Genomic DNA, 23,839 nt, shown 5'->3' with positions numbered 1-23,839 from the left:
GGAGTTCAGCTATCAATAAGATAAAGTAGAATACTAGTACTAGATTGTCCACCCTCTTATTTAGTCAGGGTCATCACTTAGCACGAAACAGTGTATGCATATAAAATAAGGATGTCATGGATGACAGATTTTAACAACAGTAGCATATATGACACTTGAAGACAGCTTAATGAATGAGTAAACGGGGCCAACAAACTTTCGCTTCGTATATCGTTTCTTTCCCTGTTATGTGAGGTTCACTGACGATATAACTTGTAAGATATGATCTAAATGCAAATGTAAAACTGGTTTTTGGAATAAATATCGGGGATCGTTTTAAGAGTCGACAGTTTGCGCTTGCTGTGTCCCCAACCGGGTTTGTCTGAAACCGCATCCTGATTCAAAACTGTCCCTGTGGACGCCTTGAAGTTTGACAAAATGGCATCTTCTAACATCTCCCATCCCTTCTACCCACGGGACGTCCCCGTTCCCCACTACGTGCCCAACATCTACTCCACCTACCAGTTGATCCCCCCTGCCCTGTGCACATTCGGGCTCATCTTCTGGGTCGTGTGGCGGTACACACACACCGACAAGTTCGGCCGGGCGTTGGGGGGATGGGAAAAGGCGGCGCTGAGCTGGTGGGGGCTGTGCGGGTGTATTCACATGATCCTGGAAGGATGGATCAGTCTCAACAGTCGCACCTTCGCTGGACGAAATGATCTGTTTTCTCAGATGTGTAAGTTTAACAGTTTCAATAAAATTCTCTCTTATCGAGTGAAACTAAAAATTTCGAGTAAAAATTTATTCCATATGGCTTAAACTTAATAGGGACAAGAAGGGTTATTGCATGGGATATTCATACGTACAATCGAAAAGATCGAGTTTTCATCGTGTTGCGCAATGATTTATATAGAAGTGTGAGTTTGGCAGGTTTATGCTAATTCTATGGAGTAAAAAGGTCGAGTGAAAATGCACTGCTTCCAACTAAAACGAGGAACAAGAATCATTATCATCGATCGAATAGATTGTGATCCCTTTGTAGAAATTGTCAAAATGTTTCAACCTAAAATTTGAGCAAGTTTCACTCTTAATTGTGTGGTCCATAGGGTCCATAGTTTTTTGACATTTTGCAAACATCCGTGTGTTATCTGCAAAGTTTTACTCATATCGGAAAAGGGATTTTTTGTGTCGCTATAATCACACCACTCGCCCGGCGTGAATGAGCACTTTGCTCTGTACATGGTGAGTCAAAAAAAAAAGCGGAACCCAAACCCCAAAAATTATTTTTCATATTTAAAAAAAACATGTAGCACCAAAAATAATAATGACTTGAATGCCAATTTCATATCATAAGCTACTTGTACATGAAAGAAATACTGAAATTGCTCAATCCGTTCAAAGAATATCACCAGTTTTAAGCGCAATGACCCTAAAACCTGTTTTTTGTTTATTGTGACTGTTTGGAACAACAAAGAAAATGCCACAGAATACTTATTCTAACAACTGTAGTAGTACACACTATCTTTATTAACAACGGTGACCCTGGTTAGGCAAACAATATGATTTATAAAATCCACTTTTCTAAAAGACGGGAGTTCAAAATGACTTTGTAGATATTTTTTAAACTGAGGTTTTATCGCTGGTGATGTTTGAAGACAATTGTGAAGATGATTTTTGCAATTGCACTTTTGGACGAAAGAGGTTTTTGGGTCATTGTGTTTAAATGGTAATATTCTTTGAAAGGATTGAGCAATTCCAGTTTTTTTTTTCATTAAAAATTAGCTTATGAAATTGGTGTTCCAGTCATTATTGATGGTGCTTCATATTTTTTTAAATACGAAATATAAGTTTTGGGGGTTTTGGTTCCGCTTTTTTGACCCACCCTGTACAAGGTCGATGGAATTAATGAATTTACGTTTTGTGCCACCCTGCACCAGGGTGCTTTTGGATTTTTTGCATTTGCGACATTTCGCGAAAACTGTACAAGTGTACATCCACAATTAAAGAAATTGATATGAAAAAAATGTGCGCAAGTCATCAGCCGAAATAAAGCACTCGAGGCCCAACTCGCGGGAAAGAAACGAATTCCACTTTCCAGACTCGGCCTATTATTTATGCCAATGTGTTAGTGCCTTGCTTTAAAAAATGTGACTTTGATTTTATAGAACGAATAAGATAAAACTTAATCTTTTTTATTACTTTTACAGGGAAAGAATATGCAATGGGTGACAGCCGATATGCACAGTAAGATATTGTTTACTTCTCCATAAACTTTTCTTTCGAACCACCATTTGAACCTCGAATTAGTAGACCAAAGGTCAAGGAAACCTCATAGTTTTTGCAAGCACACTGGAACAGAACTTGTAAATCGTGATAGTTTTGAAGGTTTGTCTCACTATTAATTTCTTTTCTCAATATTGACGTTATATTCTTCCATCTTATACTTCATAATCTGGTCTACTCACAATTCATCTCATAATCTGAAGTAATCCTCAATTATTATGTCTGAGTGAGCGGTGGAAAGGCGATTTCCGTGGCCGAGATAATTAAACGGGGGATACTTTGACCGATATTTTCGAAAAAAACTTTCACTGACAACAACATGATGTGATAAAAATTAATAATAAAAACCAAAAGTATATGTTTCCGAAATTCGTTCACTTTATAAAACCACATTGCAAAACTTGTCTCAAATCTGGAAAATGTATAGCCTTGCAACATTACTGCATTATTCTTGCCCAAAAACATGCCGCACATTATTTTTAATCTTTTATTTTCCCATGTATTTTATGTTTTTTCTGTTCATTTATATATTTGTTTTTTCCTTTTCTTCAATTAAACAGTGGCGACGCCTGTATCACTATCATGGAGGGCCTCACAGCCTGGCTAGAAGGACCCGGATGTTTCCTCATCGTGTGGGCGTTTCTGAACCGACACCCGATGCGTCACGTGCTCCAGTTCGGCGTTTCTATTGGCCAGTTTTACGGTAATGAGGATCAATAGCATTCCTTTGATAGTAGCAATACTTCAATTTATAGTTTTTCTTTAAAACCGTTCCTTTCGGTTTATGTGCGCCAGCGGCAACGGCTATATAATTCTCTCCAAAAAAATGAAGGAAACGCAGAGCTTTTTGGGTAATAATGCAGCCATGACTACGCATATACAGGGTGAGTCAACAAAAAAGCGGAACCCAAACCCCAAAACTTATATTTCATATTCAAAAAAAAATATGTAGCACCAAACATAATAATAACTGGAAACCCAATTTCATAAGCTACTTTCACAAAAATTACTGAAATTGCTCAATCCGTTCAAAGAATATCACCATTTAAACACAATGACCCTAAAACCTCTTTCGTCCCAAATGCGATTTCACAAATCGTCGTCACAATTATTGTCTTCAAACATCGTCAGCGATAAAACCTCAGTTTAAAAGTTGAAAATATGCAACAAAGTCCTTTTGAAGGCCGGTCTTTCTTTTTTTTTAAAGAAGTGGATTTTATAAATCATATTGGTTGCCCAACCAGGGTTGTTAATAAATATTTGTTGTCAGTTGTTGAAACAAGTATTCTGTGTCATTTTTTTTATTGTTCCAAGCAGTCAGAATACACACTAAACTGCTTTTTTTGACGAAACAGGTTTTAGGGTCCTTACAATTTAAAAGTTTCCAGTGATATATAACAACGATGGGTGCAAGAAAACGACTTGAATTCAAAATACCTAAACTTGTTGCAAACACAGACATATGTCTGTGGTTGCAAAGCAATGTAATCCTATAGGCCTAACGCCTCCAAGCGTCCATGTGCGCACTCTACTGTATCCTATCAAGGACGCTTTATCATGCAAACACCAGGTCTCGTTAATATTAACCGGCCCCCAAAAGTCCAAGTTCCTTTTTACCGGTAATAAATATCTCTATAAATATCTCTCCTTTCTATTTAGTATAACATTGTGAGGTTTGTTTTTTCTGCAGGTACCCTGCTTTACTTTTTCACCGAGATTTTTGATGACTTCGCCCACGGCCCCCGCTTCCACCCGTACTACTGGTGGTTCCTGGTCTTCGGTCTGAACTCTCCCTGGCTCGTGGTACCCCCGATCCTGATCTACCAGTCCTGGAAGGAGCTGAACAAGGCGCAGAAAGGACTGGACAAGTCTACTGGATTCAACATTGGCAACGGAAAGGAGAGGATCAAAAACAAAAGCGGTTAAGGTTCAAAATAATGATCGGGAACAGATGAGGGTATATCGCATGCGTGATTGTGACGTCATTAGCACACGCAACATTAACTGTAAAAGGCATGCGATCAAGCCAAATGAGTCGTTTGTCGGGAATTTTTCTTTGGAGATACAGGCCAAAATAGGGCCACTTCATCACATCGATTCAGTGCATCTCTTGGTGTTCCGACTTCCATAATTTTTGAACTAAAGATGGTATCAGCATGCGGTTTTCACAGCAGTAATGCTGAGATTGTGCTCTTTTCAAATCTGTAATAAGAAATATTTTAACCATGGTCGACAAACGACTCATTTAGCTTGATCGAGTGAAAATAAGTTTGTTGACCCCAGCTGGCGCCATTCAATTTATAATATTATTATAAATTGAATGGCGCCAGCTGGGGTCAACAAACTTATTTTGAAAATAAGTTTGTTGACCGCCACATTCCGGGTATCCAAAGACACTGGTACCCTCTTTCTTCTTTGACCTTTTCAAGTAGATTTTGTGAGAGGAATTCGGCCATGTCGGAATTACATAATTGGCCGTGGCTGGTTGTAACACACGGGTCTATGGCAAGTGGCTGCAGCCGCTTCCATAGGCCCGTGTGTTATTTCAAGCAGTAGCCAAGTAATTCGGACACGGCCGAATTTTGATGACCCACAGTCACTACTTGCGCATGCGCATATTATGTTCGCACAGATTTAGACACCTCCGCTTTGCGAAGTTTGTTTTTCCTTTTTAAATGTTGTTAAAGGATTCAGACCTTGAATAGTTGGATAGGAAGGTTGGTAGAGTACCAAAGTACATGGAGTTATAGTTTGACCACAATGACGACATTATCGCTGGTCCACGTGCGCTGTTCATCAGTTTAGCTTTAACAATCACTGCGTGTATACCAGGGACAGTGGGTTTTATAATTGTAATAAGCCGAACGAGATCAGTTGAGCAAAGCGAGTCTGGATTCTGATGGCTGTCCGTGGATTTCGGTTCTCCGTTACAGACTTTGAAAGAAGGGGTCGGGAACCAGTCGTAGAGGCAAAAGCTTAGGCGCACGGTACGCGTGCCCATAATGCTGTAAAACGCCGCTATAACGAACACCGTTATAACGAACATTTGGCTATTACGAACATCCCCTATGGTTCCCAAAATATTAAATTATATTAATCACTAAAACAAACTAACCAATATAACGATCATTTTTTACGGACCCCGTGTACATGTAAATTGGTTAAATTGTCACTCAACCAGACCTAATAGTTATTAAGTTAAAACAGTTTTACTAAACATATTATTAAAAGCCAAGCACTAGAAATATTTATGTTATCATATTTCACCCTGAGCTGAGATAATTACAGAATATTTTCCATTCCTTGTAGGCATCGGTTTAATCTATTTGTCTAAAGGCTTAGAATTTTTTTTTTTATTTAAAAGACTTTTATTACAAGCATTGTTTAATTTTATTACCGAGTTTGTTGTGAGTATCATGTTACGAGTTTCACTATTTTGCCAGTGATCTCTCAATTTGGTTTATTTCTCTCTATAAATAGACTAAACTTATGCAAGAGGATAATGTGTGAATCAACGCCAAAGTTGTAATTAAACAAATGTGTCTTTCTATTGTTTTCCCTCTGATGTGGTGTTGAAATTAAAATATATACGAAACATAATCCAAATAATGCCAAGTGGTACAAGTCTTTCTGTGCCTTCCAGTCTCAATGTTCACTGCAATTTTCGAATTATTTTCTTAAAAGCATCAACTTAATTTTACACCCCGTTGCACGGGTTTCCGTTGTAAGGAATTCGAATGCTTTGCTCCTTTAAATAGAGGAGTAGTGTAGGCCTATTGTTTTTGTTCATCGTTGGCCAGAAGGAACCAAAACGATCATTTTTGCACTTTGCAATAAATCCTCCAATGAATTTTCACATTCTATAGGTGGTAACTTACGCGTTTTAAGCCCTAAGATTTGGTCCCAATATAAAAAAAGCTGGGTCTTTTTTGCAGGGGAAGGTGCTTGCGGCTTACGGGGCCCTCATAAAAATTGGTTTGTGCCTTCCCCAAATTCTGAGTATTGGGGGCACAAAGGCCTCATGCGGGAGGGGGGCATAGCTTCCGTAAGCAAAAAGGGGGGTAAACATTTTTCTTGAAAAGGGCACTCGCACATCCGTGCTGAATTTTTTTTTCTCCGGAAACTTGGCCTCCGTAAAATCAAGAGAGTGGGATGAGGAGGGTAGGGGGTGGTATGGGTGACGGGTGCCCTGTTCACAACAGACGATTATGCAAACTAACAGACAATATATATGGCGCTTTTCAGGGCGACACATTCGCAAAATGTAAAAAAAAAAGGCACTCGTAACGGACGCTGTATGCCACAAAAACGGCACGATTTTTTTTTTGCCAAAAAGGGCACTTGTTCGAAAATAAAAAGCCACTCGTTAAAAGTATGGGGGTGTAAGCGCTGGTGACAAAAGGGCACTTGAATGGAAAAGGGCAGTCTTTACAAAATATCCCCCCCCCCCTCCCCCGCTATGTGCTCAGACTGGCAACATAATTCGGAACATTTGACAACACAGGTTTTACATCCAAATTGAACAAGAATGAAATAATTCCAGCAGCTTTGTTTTCCATTTTCTACTCTTTTGTTTTAATTATATACTATCAAAATTCCACTTTGTCTGCCTCGAAGTATATCGAAGTGTATGGGCAAACCCATACAATTTACGGTATCTTACAACCAAGAAATAAAGTAACATGCTGAGATAACTAAAAAGAAATGCGAAACAGAATGGTTATGTACACAATGTACTATACCAAATACGCCTAACACTGCTTTTTGTATAATATTCAGAGACATTTTGTGTCAAATGGGCCTACAAGATCTACAAGACGAAAATCGTTTCTGTATTTCCAGGTATACAGAAGAATGCATAACACGGACAACTTGATCAACATACGAATAAAATCTTACAGATCCAGATATATGGATTTAGGTGATTAAGAAATATCAAAATTATTGAAAACAAAAATCGAAATAAATGTACATGTAAATATACCTTCAGTTATAAGACTTAGTGATTCCATGACAATTCCATATTGATACTGTGACGATGAAAAGATCCGAAACTTGTATACACATTGTTAGCTTCATAGTTGCACCTACATCCGCACTCTGCAATACTTTACGTTCATCATTTGAAAACAATTTTGAGAATTTATTCTTTTGACTTTTGTTCGTGTAAAGGCGATGTAAAAGTGTCAGTAATCGAACAGAGACACCAACTTTGAATAGGTATAGAGAGGTGAGCTTCATTTGTCGATATATACATGTATATATTTTGACGGAATGATGCATACATTATTAAGAAGAAACGTGTATCACAAACGACTATCAGTTCGTTTATGAATGTGGAAACTTACTGTATACGTACTTCAAATTTATTCTTTAAGCCGTTATGAGTTTACAGAAACATTTTAATTTTCTCTCTGAAAAACAGGCCCCATTCAGGTTCTACCGGCTTTCTTTATCTGACTTTCTCTTTTCCGTTTCCAATGTTGAATCCAGTAGACTTGTCCAGTCCTTTCTGTGCTTTGTTTAGCTCCTTCCAGGACTGGTAGATCAGGATCGGGGGTACCACGAGCCAGGGAGAGTTCAGACCGAAGACATAGAACCACCAGTAGTACGGGTGGAAGCGGGGACCGTGGGCGAAATCATCGAAAATCTCGGTGAAGAAGTAAAGCAGGGTACCTGCAGGTACAGAGGGTTGAGAGAATTAGTTCCTTTAATGCTATTATAGGTTTTCCCGGCCAATTTCCTAAAATGTTCATTCACTTCTGAAAATCGGTCATTAGTTTCGTCTGAATTTGAGAATCGCTCTGAACACGCGTTTCATTTTCGCTATACCATTCGATTCCATTTCAGTTCAATCAATAAAAAGTGATTGAGCAGCACCTTTCGTTTATGTCCATTCAGATTCGTTTACAAGACTTCTTTTTCGCTTTTAGAGGGCGATTTCAAAAGATCACCATTCTTTTTCACTTTTAGTTTAATGCGCACGGTGCGCCCTTAACGGCAGCTTTTGTAATTACTCGGCGACAATGAAAGTACAATGTGTTTACTCATTATGTATCACAGAACAACAAAGACGTGCCCTCAATGTGACGTCAGTCACATGCAAAGGGTCTATTGGTCTATATGTGTAAGTGCATGGTATCTTACCGTAAAATTGACCAATGGCAACGCCGAACTGGAGCACGTGACGCATCGGGTGTCTGTTGAGGAAGCCCCATACGATCAGGAAGCATCCGGGACCTTCTAGCCAGGCAGTCAGGCCTTCCATGATGATGATGCAAGCATCAGCCCTGAAAGAAAATCAAACAATCGATTAATTTCTGGCATTTAACCTATTCGTGCTTGCCACTCGAAATCAAAAACACATCCACATCGATCACCATAATCAATTAAAAATTAATTAAAAACAAATAAAAGTTGACTCATATAGTCGGCGCAAAAATTGTCTTTATTCAAAAAATTACTGTCCCTTCTTTGAATCCTTTGTTTCTATTTTCAATATTTTTTTTCCAATTAAAAATGCTTTGAATACTTACTGCATGTATCTGCTGTCGCCCTTTGCATATTCCTTCCCTGTAAAAAAAAAAGAGAGAAAACCAAAATTCAGTGGATGTATTTCAAAAACTAACACCACACAAATCAAAATATCTGTAGGTGGACATGTACCACTCTGTTTCCTGTAAACTTATCTAGAACAAACAAAATGGTTTCAGAAAAACACGTTTTTAGCTGAGTGGTCCAAGTCCTCTTAGTACGTCACCTCAATGACTGACTGACTGACTGACTATTCACTGTATACTTGCTTAATTCTCACTTTGATCAAAAAAAAAATGACTTGAATTACTACGTAAATCAATTAATCTAAACATTTTAAAGCTTTTTCACACTAGACGAATCTCGAGGTGGATGCGGCGTTGACGCAGGTTGAAAACAAGCAGCGCTTCACACTTGAAAATGTTCAACTATACGTCAACCCTGAGATTGATTTCGCCCCGGGTTGAACTCAACCCTGCTCAACCCGGGTTGATACTCCCGCCAGGGCTCGAAACAGTAACCGAGCAAAATAAACTGTGCCAAGTGAACGTGTGCCAGTGAAACGATGCGGGATTGAACGCGGGTTGAAAAATAAAAACATCTCATCCCTTGGCAGGGCGGCACTGGGTTCTCCCAGGGTTGAGTTCAACCGGCGGGTCGAGAGGCTGTAGTTTGAAAAGGCTTTTAGACAATATTGGTCTGGCGGCAACTTACTAGGCTTGCCTAGCCTAGTTTTGTCCGTTACTGCTTAGTTTAATTTAAAGAAGCGGTTGATGAGACTCATTAAAAACGGATCACTTACTTTTTAAAACTGTATTTGATTAATTTTTTCCAAGTTTTTACGAAAGCCCTGTAGTGCCAACGAGTATATATTTTGTCCAAGTTCGTTTTTATGAGATATATTTTTCCCAAAGTTCGTTTTTATGAGATACATTTTCCCCAAAGTTCGTTTTTACGAGATACATTTTGTCGAAGTTCGTTTTTATGAGATACATTTTGTCGAAGTTCGTTTTTATGAGATATATTTTACGGAGTTACGGAGTTTTATGAAGTTACGGAGCCCCTAAAGGGACATCCAAAATTATTTTGTTATCTCGTGCGCACGACATAATATCTCGTGCGCACGAGGTAATTATCACGTGCGCACGAGATATATGTCGTGCACACGAGATATATGTCATGCGCACGTGATAATTACCTCGTGCGCACGAGATATTATGTCGTGCGCACGAGATAACAAAATAATTTTGGATGTCCCTTAAGGGGCTCCGTAACTTCATAAAACTCCGTAACTCCGTAAAATATATCTCATAAAAACGAACTTCGAGAAAATATATCTCATAAAAACGAACTTCGAGAAAATGTATCTCATAAAAACGAACTTCGACAAAATGTATCTCATAAAAACGAACTTCGACAAAATATATCTCATAAAAACGAACTTGGACAAAATATATACTTGATGGCACTACAGGGCTTTCGTAAGTTTTCGATAATTCCGGTCTGTAATCTAAACAAAGAGAAACAGAAAATAATGCGAACTTACAGAGTTGCGCCAGGAAATTGTTGCTCCCGGGGAAAGTGCCACTGTTGAGGCTGACATATCCCTCCACGACCATGTGAATACAGCCGCATAGCGCCCACCAGCATAGGGCTGCCTTCTCCCATGAGCCCAAGAACCGGCCAAACTTGTCCTGCTCGGTGTACCTCCAGACTATCAGGAAAATGATAACGAAGGAGCCGAGAGTCAGGCCCGTTACGGCGACATCGGGGAGACTGTTTGGTACGTAGTGCGGTAGCTCCAGCCCCAACGGATAATACGGGTGAGATGTACTATTTAAAGTCATGGTTGCGATTACACCAAGACTCACAAGTGCAGCTCTTAAACTTTATGAACGTTTTGAGCAGTCGCGATTTCCAAGTGTTCGTTTTTATCTCGTGGAAGTGGTCAATCAAAGACTTGAAACATCGTTCTTTCTTTAGAAAGCAAAAGATGTGATACGGGCATATAGGTTACATTGCACATCGAATGTCGTTACATTTTGCGGGTAGGTGATATTTTGTAAATGCCCAAATATGGATGCGCCCGCGCAAACCCAAATTTGGAATATCACGCGGGCCATTCGTGATCTGTGGAGTTTTGCTGGTCACAGAGGGAATACCCCACCTCCTTGCAACTGACTGACTGACTCAATCATTATAGACTTGCTCAAGCCTGTAACCTTAAGTTTGCCAAAAAGTATAGTATTATACCATAACGCCATTTGAAATCCGGCCGGATGCGTGAAGACCGGGACCAACTTTAGGCATGCCTTTCTTAGATAGTTCAAACATGAAGTCGGATTGGTGTCGACCAAAAAAATCATGAGACGGTATCGAGTAATATGGGTACTTTTACATCAGGAAGATTGCTGCAACATTGTTTCCGATGATTTTTTTCTTTTTTGAATAACCATCGTTGTTTATTCCCAGCATACCGAAAAAAATTGTAACTCAGTGCCAAATGAGAACTTGCAATAGGCCCCATGTCCTAGGTTATAGTCAAAGAACAAAATAAGATTAGTTTTTTCATCACAAGCTTCCGGACAGAACATGACATGGATGATTGATGGCCCATAATGTTTACATTTATTCTGGGAGTTAAAATGAACTGGTAGGCAAAACCTTCAGCTGTGATACAGCAACGGAAACGTCTACTGATCATAGCCTAACTAATATAAGATTTGAGGCTTTGCATGGTGGGGTATCGGTATCGTTTCGGTTTGCGGTAACACCATGTGGTAATAACTACTGCTTAGAAGATATTAGTTCTGAAAAGAATTTGTCCTGCTTATTATCAACTTTGCTAAGTAGTTTTTTTGTTCTGATAAGAACAGTCCTGCTGTAAGTTCTAAACGAACTTGTCTTTGGTCTCAACGTTTCGACTAGCCTGCTCTAGTCATCGTCAGGAGACTTATCAGAACAAAAAACTACTTAGCAAAGTTGATAATAAGCAGGACAAGTTCTTTTCAGAACTAATATCTTCTAAGCAGTAGTTATTACCACATGGTGTTACCGCAAACCGAAACGATACATAGCCTAACTAGTTATAGAATATCAAAAGGTGTACACTAAAAATATGACAAATAAGTAATTAGCCAATGTTGGTCATTGCAACATATAGGCTACTGCCTACAATCCTGAGCAAATTTTTCCCCCAAATTCAAGCTGCTCATGCATAATAAACAACTCTAAATGTCATACTTATTTCTGGCAAGTATATAGGCCTACATAACGTTGCCAAAGAGTGTTTATTTAACCATTTTTGTTTTCACGGTATAAACGACATAATTAATAAAAAAGTGTTTGTTAGGCCAAAAAAAAAAGTCTCCGGTTTCTGGTATGGAGCTTGCCCAAAAAGTGGTGCGGCGACGCGGCTTTTTTTTTTTTTTTACCTGATTTTTTTTGCTTCAAATGTCGGCTGATGACTGCAAATGGTGCCCGACTAAACTTAGTGCAAATATATGGGAGTCCAGAGAGGCCACATAAAGCTTATTCTCGACCATAACCCAATCTAAAAACACTTTACAATTGTGCAGCAGCAGGATTCCAGTCAAACTAGTGAGTTTGACGGTTTTGAGAAATCATCTTTCATTGAAAAAAAAACTTTTTCATTTTGCCGACGCGCATGGCTACGGCGACGCGCGCGCATACCAGAAACCGGAGCCTTTTTTTTGTTGGCCTTATCAAGTGTTTTTCGGGAAAGAATATTGCATCCTGAAGCCACTCATTTTCATCATAGCAATGAAGGTCAGTCAATGCAAAAATGTTGAAAAGACATGAATCTGTGACTGAGGAACATTTCCAATTTTGTTAAGAAATACTTTGAAAATGTTCTTGACTCTCCGTTTGTACACAACTGCTGAAATTGCGTCTGGACACTGCATTCTTCCCCTGTTTCAACAACACTCACTAAAGAGCAGTAAAGATCGGCAGGATATTTTCAAGCCCTATTCCACAAGGTGATTTTAGGCTCGGCATATCGACAAAAGTGGGATCAATGTTAGCAGAAAGGATGCAGCTCAGCAGCTCCGAAAGAAACAGCCATCTTCTTTCTTGGCAAATCGGCTTTTTTTTTAAATTCCTTCAGCCTTCAGTGGACTCGTTTGACACATTGGAACCAGCAGAAATATATTTTTTTAGTTCGTAAAAGGTTGAGTAGTTTTAATGTCTTCCTGTGCAGGGCAGGCCGTGAAATACGCAGATAGTAGATGACGATATCACGGGCATGCGCACTCGGCGTGATCTTCGCTAGCCTTTCGTGCATTCTTGCCTCGCATTTGGATTACAATGTAAAAGAAAAGTAAGCATCATTCGTATAGATATTAACAACCAATGGGGTATAAACGAAAGAAGTAGCCTGATGTTCTATCCAAATGAGTCAATTCTTTTAATACATGTACCTGTTTTCACATGCATTATTGAAAGTCTATTTTGGGTCAAATCATTATACACATCCATACTTTCACACATTGCTGCAAATAGAGCTTCGGTTCGGGCCATTTAATATCGGCGACTATCCCAAGTCAGTATTTCACACATTTCCAACGATTTTGTTCAACAAGTCTTCATGTTTGTAAAACACCCTTGGCCGGCCGCGATATTTTTTTCCGTACACATACGTTCGTTATGGGCGTATTTCGAAGTACGTTGAGTTGCAAGTCAGGTTCTCGGACTTTATTTTCCCATGGAAAAGAAAATCCTCCAAACCACATATTAGTAAAAGAAAAATGTTCCGAATGTCTGACAAGAGAAATGCGCCACTTTTCATGGTGAAATCTCTTTTTTCCCCACCTGCCTTGATTGGCAACCATAGCCTTTACTCTGTGACAAATGACGCCACCCACTCCCCCCCCCCCCAAAAAAAAAAACCCCACACACACACAATTGAAAAGTGGCGCAATTCTCTAAATAGAACCTTTCATAAAATTGGTCACTGCTCAATCAACCGTGAATGTAATGACATGAGCAGGGTGTCATTTTAAAGAGGAGATTCAACCCTAACAGAGAATATCTCCTTTTGATTCACAATGTGCCCTACTTCTGTTTGAATTAGCAATAATATCTGGGTTTCGGTTGTTGTTTTTTATCCACCCTGTATAGTAGCCAGCATGTGGTACGGAAAAATAAATCACTGGTCGGCATGTCTACGGTATGTGCCGAGACCGTGCCTTGCGCGCGTAGTGCTGAACATCTCCTGCGATGTGTCCAGCTGGTGTTACAATTATCAGCGGTTGAAAACCACCCACGTGACAGGCTCTCTTGACCAATAGGAATTGGTAAACTGTCTCAGGCATTTTGTGTTTAACAATGTAGTGTTATCCCATCTTCCCATACACTGTGCAGAAACCGCCTCTAGAATATACTGGCACCCGTGTATGATGCAAATGCACTATATAACTCAAGACATAAAAGGCGAATGTGAAAGTTAAGAAACAGCTGATTGGACAGGTTGATGAGCTGAATGTACATACAAATCACTTCAAATGAATCAAATTAGGTTTTTGCCCTTCACTGACGTTTAAACACTGTTTACTCAGTGTGTTACCTCCCGAGTGAAAGTTGGAAAAAATCACTCGGGTGGGACTCGAACCCACGACCTCCTGCTTTCTAGTGCAGATGTCTTACCACTCGACCACCGAGCTAACGGGATCGGTTGGCTGGTTCGAATCTGATGTACATGGCAGCGGGTACCGTATAAACTATTTTAAGATGGAATTTTTGCGTCGGGGTGATATAAACTGAAAGATTTCAACTGAAAGAAATCAAAGTCAACATCAATGTTTCAAAAGAAATTTGTCACATTCGGACTGCATGGGTATTTTTTAATATGTGTTATCAAATAATAATTGATCTGCATCAAGATCTAAATTTTAATATGTTGAAATTAAAAAAAATAATGTCTTTAGAAAGCTTACAATTAATGAAAATGTCAAAATACATACTTTTTAATAAAATATACATTTTCTGGACTCTGAGTGGCCAGAGTGCTCTTAAAATTCAACTAAACTGGTAGTTTAAAATGTCCAAGTATATTATAAACATTATTCTTGTGTTATCTAATGCATAAAACAATAGCAGACACAACAGGAGAACACCATTTGAATTGGGTCAATTTGAGTAAGTATAAACAAGTCTGTGTAATATGGTCCGTGTTAAAATCAGATGGCGCACTCTAATTGTGTTTACTACATGTATGTCTCAAAAAGGCCGAAATAAAATTAAAGGCAGCTGCTAATTTCAAAAAACCTGAAGGAAATATTGTTTTAAAATTTTCAACTAACTTCCATTTAGGAGTGTGCATTTATAAGTATGGGTAGTACATGAACCGGGCACCCGGGTGATAGAAAAAAAATACATGGTTTCCCCAGTATATACCCGTTATTAAAAGAAATCCTACAACAAAATCACATCTCTGTAGATTGTTCATAGGTCGGCATGATACTAAAAATCGGTGCGTCAAAGCAGTAATTCGTGTGGGTACAGTGAGCTTTATAGACCATTATCATGTTGCGGCCGTTTGGATTTTACTAAAGCGAGGCTGGAAGGAAAAATAGTCTGGTTCCTTTTTGCATACAAAATTATCATTCAGTACTGTTATTGGATACATGGAACAAGACTGAAATGGTAGCAGCATGATAAATGTCTATAGCTTTATCTATAGAAAACTGCAACTTCTGTTTTGTTTTCCATGTAGCCTGGTTTTCATTTTGAAAATTCCCCACAAATGACATTCAAAACCTTTCTTTTTCATTGTCTGAAAAGTTACCAAGTAAATTGTAAAGTCGGTTACAGGTAACCGATCCGTAAATCTGGAACCGGTTCCTCATCAATGGTCGGGTGCTCGGATACCCGGTTCCGATGCTCAGCCCCACTTCAATTAATGTTTTCATTTACGGGTAGTTTATTCTTGCTATAAAAACAAATTGACTCCTTTAAAAGATACATGTATTTTAATACAATATTTCTAAGATTTTGTCAGACTAAACAGTGAAGGCTAAAACAACTTTGGCGAAAAATAAGTTTTGGGGGAAAATATTAAGCTTTATTTTTTACATTTGTTTCATCATAAAATTCCATTAAAATATATATGCAGTAGATACATTTGTATTACACTCATTAGCTATTAAACCCTCCTGTGCTCAGTGACAATTTGCAGAGCATTGCCCTACATATCAAAAACAAAACATTAGGTGACAGATTTCACCAAATCTGCCAATTGCCCTCATAATGGTACAATTGACAATTTTAAAATGGCTGCTACCTGCATCAGTGGTCATACTATCTGCCAAACCACTTCAATAGGCTCTGACAGTTGAATCCATAAGGATTTGTGGCAGTTGGAGAGCAGCTTGTACAAAAACTGTCAAGAGCAGTGGGTGTTAGATTTTGTGACGGTTTGTGAGTTTTAAGTTGAAGTTAAGGAGGGTTAGTCACTACATGTATAATCAAGTAGCACACTCATTATAAATATTTATAAAACTTAAAAGTCATGAAATGACATTTTTACAATTGTGTTGTTTTAACCTCTGTTTCTGTAGTCACTTGAGAACAGAGGGAATAAGTAATTTATATTATGAATACAAAATTCGAAATTGAAATCTGAAGTCAAATATGCATTACTTACTTCATTCAATATTAGGGGCCTATTGTTTCCTTGCATAAGAGGAACATAACTTTACTCTTTAAATTTTTTTAAATTTCAAAAAGTTCCTGTTTTCTCAAAAATTCCACTGTTGTACACTCAAACCCAAATTTGTTTTTTTTTACACAAATTCAGGTACCTAGTAGTAGTACATTATCGACCTATTTAAAGCACATTATCATCATGGAGGCCAAAGCAACTGCCTCATAACATCTGAACAAATAACTGCCACTATGCCTCCACCACTGAAATGGGCCTTTTAAAATCTCAGATTGGTTTGTGCTTCGTAAAAGTCTTTGTGGCTGGTCTCTTGTACATTTTAATGGATCAGGTTTCCATCAAAATTTAAATGGAAGGTTACAAAGCCTGCCAGCTAGTCCAGTCGTCAGATATCTCAATAATACGCTTCTTATAGTTGACAAGGTCCTCAGTTCGCAAGCGGATCGTCGCGTCATAAAGCTCCTTGAAGAGAGGTAAAGTGGCCCCTTCATCATCCACAACGTTGGCCAGCCGTAGCAGTTCCTTGTTGTACTCCCACTGCAAGTGGTCCATCTTGTGAGCGTAGTGATGTGGGTACTTTAACTCGTCGCGACGATACTCGTAATCACGTTGCGTGTCGGCGTCCATGTCCGTCCTGCTGGGTAGGATCATGGTGCCGTCTAAGGCAGCCATGGCAAACCGTACCTGGCATGCTAGTAACTGGAAGGGGCTGATAGTCCAGACAACTCCAATGAAAGACAGCGAGGTGTGCTTGGTGTGCAGGATGTGTTTATACAGCGGCGATATCCTCTTCCGGTCTACGACAACTTCGCACTCCGGCGTCAAGAACGGGAAGTCGTAGAGGTATCCTGTGCACAACATCAGCACATCGGCCTCGACGCTTTGCCCATCTGTGAACACCACGCGGCCCTTGTCTATAGACTTTATATCCGGGACTTGTCGCAGGTTATCAGGAAGCAAGGCGTCGAGGTTCGGGATGTGATGACTGAGATAGATTTTGTCAACGAAGGTGTGGAGATCCACGCCGATGTCACGGCCAGAGGGTCCAGCACCGAACAAGACCACCGTCTGGCCCTTGAAATCCTCCGGGTGGCGGTATTCGTGACTGTGGATGACTTTTCCTGAAAACGTTTCCAAGCCAGGGATGTCCGGGTAACTTGGCACGGCATACTGACTGTTGAGAGAAGCACGTTCCCAAAGAAACAGACAGTTTTATGAAAATATGTAACAAATTCGTTTTGCCACACTTATAATGCCAATGTAGCACACGTCACATGAACTCTCCGAAAATTCCATTCCAAATTTGTAATACATGCATCACACTGGTTGTAGAAATGTACACACATTTTTAGGTCTTGTTTTATTTTTTTTGGGGGGGGGTGGGTTGGGGGGGGGGCACCTAGAGTCACAAATTTAGATCCACCATCATTAGTTGTATGTTTTTATTTGAAATGTCAAGTTAACCAATCTCTGTTTCATAAGACCTCAATGCAGAATCTGATTTTCCAAAACACAGTTCTGTCACTTTATAAAACATTAGATGCCGTTGGATCACATAACAAATGTTGAACAAAATTACAACTCCCAGATTTTCTCAAACTGCCAAGCCTGTCAGCCACAATATACCTTTCTCAGGGTAGGCCATCTTGAAAATCAAAGCAAGGCAAATAGTGCAAATAAACATGGCAGCCTAAAATTGTGTGCCACGGTGTACGAGTGACTCTCGCAAATAACCTGAAGGATATATTGTTTTAAAATATTAATCAATTAAATGACATGCATTATGTGATCATTTGTTCCTGAATCCCCAAAAGCTGAGAATTTACTAGGACAAGAAATTGACTCCTCTGACATTTTTTTAAAATTCTATCTTTCAAAGATTTTGCCAGACTAAATAGTGAAAGTACATTGGAAACAACAACTTTGGAGGAAATATATGTGAATAAATATATATGTTTTTTATTGATATTATTTAGCTTAATTCTTTACATTTGTTTTATCATAGCTTAAGTTTTTTTTTACATTTGTTTGATCATAAAATTCCATAAAACATACATTTAATAGATACATTTGTATTACACTCATTATCATCACCCAGCACACTCATTTTCAACGTTTGTTTTCGTTGTTTTAACCACTCTTTTTCTCGTTACTTGAGAACAGAGGGAATAAGTAAGTAATATCATGAATACATAAATTAAAATTGAAATCTGAAATCAAATATCTATTACTTCATTCAAAATTATTCTGTCCTTGCATAAATGTACTCTAATCTTTTTTTAAAGTTCCTGTACCCTCCAAAATCCAATGAATCTACTGTCAAACCAACTTTCTTTGTTCTAACCCAAATTGGGACACATAGTGCTATATGTAGTGGAATCTGGCAACCAGAATTGGAAGATTTTATACTGGGTTTTTTTAATCCCTTCAGCCTTCAGTGGAATCGGGTGACACATTGGAACCCGCAGAAATATATATGTTTAGTTCGTAAAAGGTTGAGTAATTTTAATGTCTTCCTGTGCAGGGCAGGCCGTGAAATACGCAGATAGTAGATGACGATATCACGGGCATGCGCACTCGGCGTGATCTTCGCGAGCCTTTCGTGCACTCTTGCCTCGCATTTGGATTACAATGTAAAAGAAAAGTAAGCATCATTCGTAATGATATTAAAAACCAATGGGGTATAAACAAAAGAAGTAGCCTGATGTTCTATTTAAATGAGTCAATTCTTTTAATACATGTACCTGTTTTCACATGCATTATTGAAAGTATATTTTGGGTCAAATCATTATACATCCATATTTTCATCCCATTCAAATTACTGCAAATTTAGAGCTTCGGCTCGGCATGGGCTCGGGTCACTATCGGCGAACTGGCCGCTAGCCTCAAAACAAGTCAATAATTCACACAACAGTTCCAACGATACAGTTTTGTAAAACACCCCTCTGGCCATGTCAATATGTGCCTCGCGCGTGAACGTGTCCTGCGATGTCTGGTGTTTTATCAGCGGTTTAAAACCACCCACGTGACAGGCTCTCTTGACCAATAGGAATTGGTAAACTGTCTCAAGCATTTTTTTGTTTAACCATGTACATGTAGTGTCATCCCATCTTCCCATACACTGTGCAGAAACCGCCTCAAGAATATACTGGCACCTGTGTAAATATGCAAGTGCACTACAACTCAAAACGTAAAAGGCGAATGAGCAAGATAAGAAACAGGACAGCTGATTGGACAGGTTGATGATCTCAAGATGACACCGCATGCATGTACATTGTACGAACAAATCACTTCAAGTGAAAGAAATTAAAGTCAACATCAATGCTGCAAAATAAATTTTTCACATTCAGACTGCATGGGTATTTTTAATAAATGTTATCGAAAATAATAATTGATCTGCATAAAGATCTAAATTTTAAACCTTAATGTCATAGCTGAAAACTTAATTCTTTCAATTTCTTTAATTAATATGTAGAAATTTTAAAAATAATGTCTTTAGAAAGCTTACAATTTAATGAAATTATTAAAATACATAGTTTTTAATAAAATAGACATTTTCTGGACTCTTAATGGCAAGAGTGCTCTTAAAATTCAACTAAACTGAAAGTTTAAAATATCCACGTATATTATAAACATTATTCTTGTGTTATCTAATGCATAAAACAATACCAGACACAACAGGAGAACACCATTTGAATTGGGTCAATTTCAGTAAGTACAAACGAGTCTACGTAAAACCAAATGGCGCACTCCTATTGTGTTTACTACATGTATATCTCTCAAGGCTGAAATGGAAGTAAAGGCAGCTGCTAATATTAAAAAAAACTTCAGCTGCAGGAAATATTGTTTTAAAACATTCAACTAACTTCAATTTAGGGGTGCGATACTACCACTTTACCACATTGTTGAGTCAATGCAGTAATTCATGTGTGTATGGTGAGCTTTACAGACTATTAATCACGTTGCGGCCATTTGGATTTTACCAAAGCGAGGCTGGAAGGAAAAATAGTCTGGTTCCGTTTTGCATACAGAATTATCATTCAGTACTGTTATTGGATACATGGAACAAGACTGAAAGGGTGGCAGCATAACAAAGGTCTTAGCTTTATTTATAGAAAACTGCAACTTCTGTTTTGTTTCCCATGTAGCCTGGTTTTTATTTTGAAAATTCCCCACAAATGACATTCAAAACCTTTCTTTTTCATTGTCTGAGAAGTTACTAAGTAATTTGTAAAGTTGGTTACATGTAACCAATCCGTAATCGGATACCCGGTTCCGATGCTCAGCCCCACTTCAATTAATGTTTTCATTTACGGGTAGTTTATTCTTGCTATAAAAACAAATTGACTCCTTTAAAAGATACATGTATTTTAATACAATATTTCTAAGATTTTGTCAGACTAAACAGTGAAGGCTAAAACAACTTTGGCGAAAAATAAGTTTTGGGGGAAATATTAAGCTTTATTTTTTACATTTGTTTCATCATAAAATTCCATTAAAATATATATGCAATAGATACATTTGTATTACACTCATTAGCTAACCCTCCTGTGCTCAGTGACAATTTGCAGAGCATTGCCCTACATATCAAAAACAAAACATTAGGTGACAGATTTCACCAAATCTGCCAATTGCCCTCATAATGGTACAATTGACAATTTTAAAATGGCTGCTACCTGCATCAGTGGTCATACTATCTGCCAAACCACTTCAATAGGCTCTGACAGTTGGATCCATAGGGATTTGTGGCTGTTGGAGAGCAGCTTGTACAAAAACTGTCAAGAGCAGTGGGGGTTAGATTTTGTGACAGTTTGTGATAGTTTTAAGTTGAAGTTAAGGAGGGTTAGTCACTATAATCAAGCAGCATACTCATTATAAATATTTATAAAACTTAAAAGTCGTGAAATGACATATTTTTACAATTGTGTTGTTTTAACCTCTGTTTCTGTAGTCACTTGAGAACAGAGGGAATAAGTAATTTATATTATGAATACAAAAATCGAAATTGAAATCTGAAGTCAAATTTGTATTACTTACTTCATTCAATATTATTGTTTCCTTGCATAAGAGGAACATTAAGTTACTCTTTAATTTTTTTTCAATTTCAAAAAGTTCCTGTTTTCTCCAAAATTCCACTGTTGTACACTCAAACCTAAATTTGTTTTTACGCAAATTCAGGTATACCAAGTACATTATAGACCTATTGAAGCACACTATTATCATGTAGGCCCCCTTCAATGGCGAAAGCATTGTACAAAGCAACTGCCTCATGACAGACCTAGCTGGCACTATGCCTCCACCTTTGAAATGGGCCTTTAAAATGTCAGATTAGTTTGTGCTTCGTAAAAGTCTTCGTGACTGGTCTCTTGTACATTTAAATGGTTCAGGTTTCCAACAAAATTTAAATGGAAGGTTACAAAACCTGCCAGCTAGTCCAGTCGTCAGATATCTCAATGATGCGCTTCTTATAGTTGACAAGGTCCTCAGTTTGCAAGCAGTTCGTCGCGTCATAAAGCTCCTTGAAGAGAGGTAAAGTGGCCCCGTCGTCATCCACAACGTTGGCTAGCCGTAGAAGCTCCTTGTCGTATTCCCACTGCAAGTGGTCCATCTTGTGAGCGTAGTGATGTGGGTACTTCAACTCGTCGCGACGATACTCGTAATCACATTGCGCGTCGGCGTCCATGTCCGTCCTGCTGGGTAGGACCATAGTGCCGTCTAAGGCAGCCATGGCAAACCGTACCTGGCATGCTAGTAACTGGAAGGGGCTGATAGTCCAGACAACCCCAATGAAAGACAGCGAGGTGTGCTTGGTGTGCAGGATGTGTTTATACAGCGGCGATATCCTCTTCCGGTCTACGACAACTTCGCACTCCGGCGTCAAGAACGGGAAGTCGTAGAGGTATCCTGTGCACAACATCAGCACATCGGCCTCGACGCTTTGCCCATCTGTGAACACCACGCGGCCCTTGTCTATGGACTTTATATCCGGGACTTGTCGCAGGTTATCAGGAAGCAAGGCGTCGAGGTTCGGGATGTGATGACTGAGATATATTTTGTCCACGAAGGTGTGGAGATCCACGCAGATGTCACGGCCAGAGAATCCAGCACCGAACAAGACCACCGTCTGGCCCTTGAAATCCTCCGGGTGGCGGTATTCGTGACTGTGGATGACCTTCCCTGAAAATGTTTCCAAGCCAGGGATGTTCGGGTAACTTGGCACGGCATACTGACTGTTGAGAGAAGCACGTTCCCAAAGAAACAGATAGTTTTATGAAAATATGTAACAAATTCGTTTTGCCACACTTATAATGCCAATGTAGCACACGTCACATGAACTCTCCGAAAATTCCATTCCAAATTTGTAATACATGCATCTCACTGGTTGTAGAAATGTACACAAATTTTTAGGTCTTGTTTTATTTGGGGGTGGGGGGGTGGGTTGGGGGGGGGGGCACCTAGAGTCACAAATTTAGATCCACCATCATTAGTTGTATGTTTTTATTTGAAATGTCAAGTTAACCAATCTCTGTTTCATAAGACCTCAATGCAGAATCTGATTTTCCAAAACACAATTCTGTCACTTTATAAAACATTAGATGCCGTTGGATCACATAACAAATGTTGAACAAAATTACAACTCCCAGATTTTCTCAAACTGCCAAGCCTGTCCGCCACAATATACCTTTCTCAGGGTAGGCCATCTTGAAAATCAAAGCAAGGCAAATAGTGCAAATAAACATGGCAGCCTAAAATTGTGTGCCACGGTGTACGAGTGACTCTCGCAAATAACCTGAAGGATATATTGTTTTAAAATATTAATCAATTAAATGACATGCATTATGTGATCATTTGTTCCTGAATCCCCAAAAGCTGAGAATTTACTAGGACAAGAAATTGACTCCTCTGACATTTTTTTTTAAATTCTATCTTTCAAAGATTTTGCCAGACTAAATAGTGAAAGTACATTGAAAACAACAACTTTGGAGGAAATATATGTGAATAAATATATATGTTTTTTATTGATATTATTTAGCTTAATTCTTTACATTTGTTTTATCATAGCTTAAGTTTTTTTTTACATTTGTTTGATCATAAAATTCCATAAAACATACATTCTATAGATACATTTGTATTACACTCATTATCATCACCCAGCACACTCATTTTCAACGTTTGTTTTCGTTGTTTTAACCACTCTTTTTCTCGTTACTTGAGAACAGAGGGAATAAGTAAGTAATATCATGAATACAAAAATTAAAATGGAAATCTGAGATCAAATATCTATTACTTCATTCAAAATTATTCTGTCCTTGCATAAATGTACTCTAATCTTTTTTAAAAAGTTCCTGTACCCTC

General features: G+C 38.6%; 4 protein-coding genes across 4 annotated transcripts; 1 reads left to right on the top strand and 3 right to left on the bottom strand.

The window, feature by feature from the left end:
• Positions 1–173: 173 nt before the first annotated feature.
• LOC119736975 (3-beta-hydroxysteroid-Delta(8),Delta(7)-isomerase-like) lies at positions 174–4,372 on the top strand. Its single transcript, XM_038211020.1, has 4 exons — positions 174–718; positions 2,190–2,226; positions 2,826–2,968; positions 3,956–4,372. Exons 1-4 carry the CDS (start codon positions 418–420, stop codon positions 4,189–4,191), a joined length of 717 nt encoding a protein of 238 aa, XP_038066948.1. The 5' UTR covers positions 174–417; the 3' UTR covers positions 4,192–4,372.
• Positions 4,373–6,812: 2,440 nt separating this feature from the next.
• LOC119736973 (3-beta-hydroxysteroid-Delta(8),Delta(7)-isomerase-like) lies at positions 6,813–10,994 on the bottom strand. Its single transcript, XM_038211019.1, has 4 exons — positions 10,346–10,994; positions 8,802–8,838; positions 8,413–8,555; positions 6,813–7,941 (listed from the first exon to the last, which is right to left on the bottom strand). The coding sequence occupies exons 1-4, from the start codon at positions 10,644–10,646 to the stop codon at positions 7,718–7,720; spliced, it is 705 nt and encodes a 234-aa protein (XP_038066947.1). The 5' UTR covers positions 10,647–10,994; the 3' UTR covers positions 6,813–7,717.
• Positions 10,995–16,840: 5,846 nt separating this feature from the next.
• Positions 16,841–17,692, bottom strand: LOC119736485 (flavin-containing monooxygenase FMO GS-OX-like 2; the record flags this gene model as incomplete). Its single annotated transcript, XM_038210502.1, has 1 exon — positions 16,841–17,692. A coding segment is annotated over one exon (852 nt), but the record flags the coding sequence as incomplete, so codon positions are not given.
• Positions 17,693–20,919: 3,227 nt separating this feature from the next.
• Positions 20,920–22,748, bottom strand: LOC119736484 (flavin-containing monooxygenase FMO GS-OX-like 2; the record flags this gene model as incomplete). The annotated part of the gene is made up of 1 exon (XM_038210501.1): positions 20,920–22,748. A coding segment is annotated over one exon (852 nt), but the record flags the coding sequence as incomplete, so codon positions are not given.
• Positions 22,749–23,839: the final 1,091 nt, after the last annotated feature.

The sequence above is a fragment of the Patiria miniata genome, unplaced genomic scaffold (assembly GCF_015706575.1).
Source record: "Patiria miniata isolate m_02_andy unplaced genomic scaffold, ASM1570657v1 HiC_scaffold_3, whole genome shotgun sequence".
Classification (NCBI taxonomy): Eukaryota; Metazoa; Echinodermata; class Asteroidea; order Valvatida; family Asterinidae; genus Patiria; species Patiria miniata.
Note: the sequence above shows the minus strand (reverse complement) of the source record. Positions and strands in the feature narration are given on the sequence as shown.

Excerpts from the sequence above, each read along its gene's own strand:
- LOC119736975 (XM_038211020.1), top strand. The coding sequence starts at position 418 with ATGGCATCTTCTAACATCTCCCATCCCTTCTACCCACGGGACGTCCCC. Across the intron at positions 719-2,189 it reads TGATCTGTTTTCTCAGATGT|GGAAAGAATATGCAATGGGT; the intron begins GTAAGTTTAACA and ends TTACTTTTACAG. Across the intron at positions 2,969-3,955 it reads TTCTATTGGCCAGTTTTACG|GTACCCTGCTTTACTTTTTC; the intron begins GTAATGAGGATC and ends TTTTTTCTGCAG.
- LOC119736973 (XM_038211019.1), bottom strand. The coding sequence starts at position 10,646 with ATGACTTTAAATAGTACATCTCACCCGTATTATCCGTTGGGGCTGGAG. Across the intron at positions 8,839-10,345 it reads CAATTTCCTGGCGCAACTCT|GGAAGGAATATGCAAAGGGC; the intron begins GTAAGTTCGCAT and ends TTTTTTTTACAG. Across the intron at positions 8,556-8,801 it reads GGCGACAGCAGATACATGCA|GGCTGATGCTTGCATCATCA; the intron begins GTAAGTATTCAA and ends ATTTTCTTTCAG.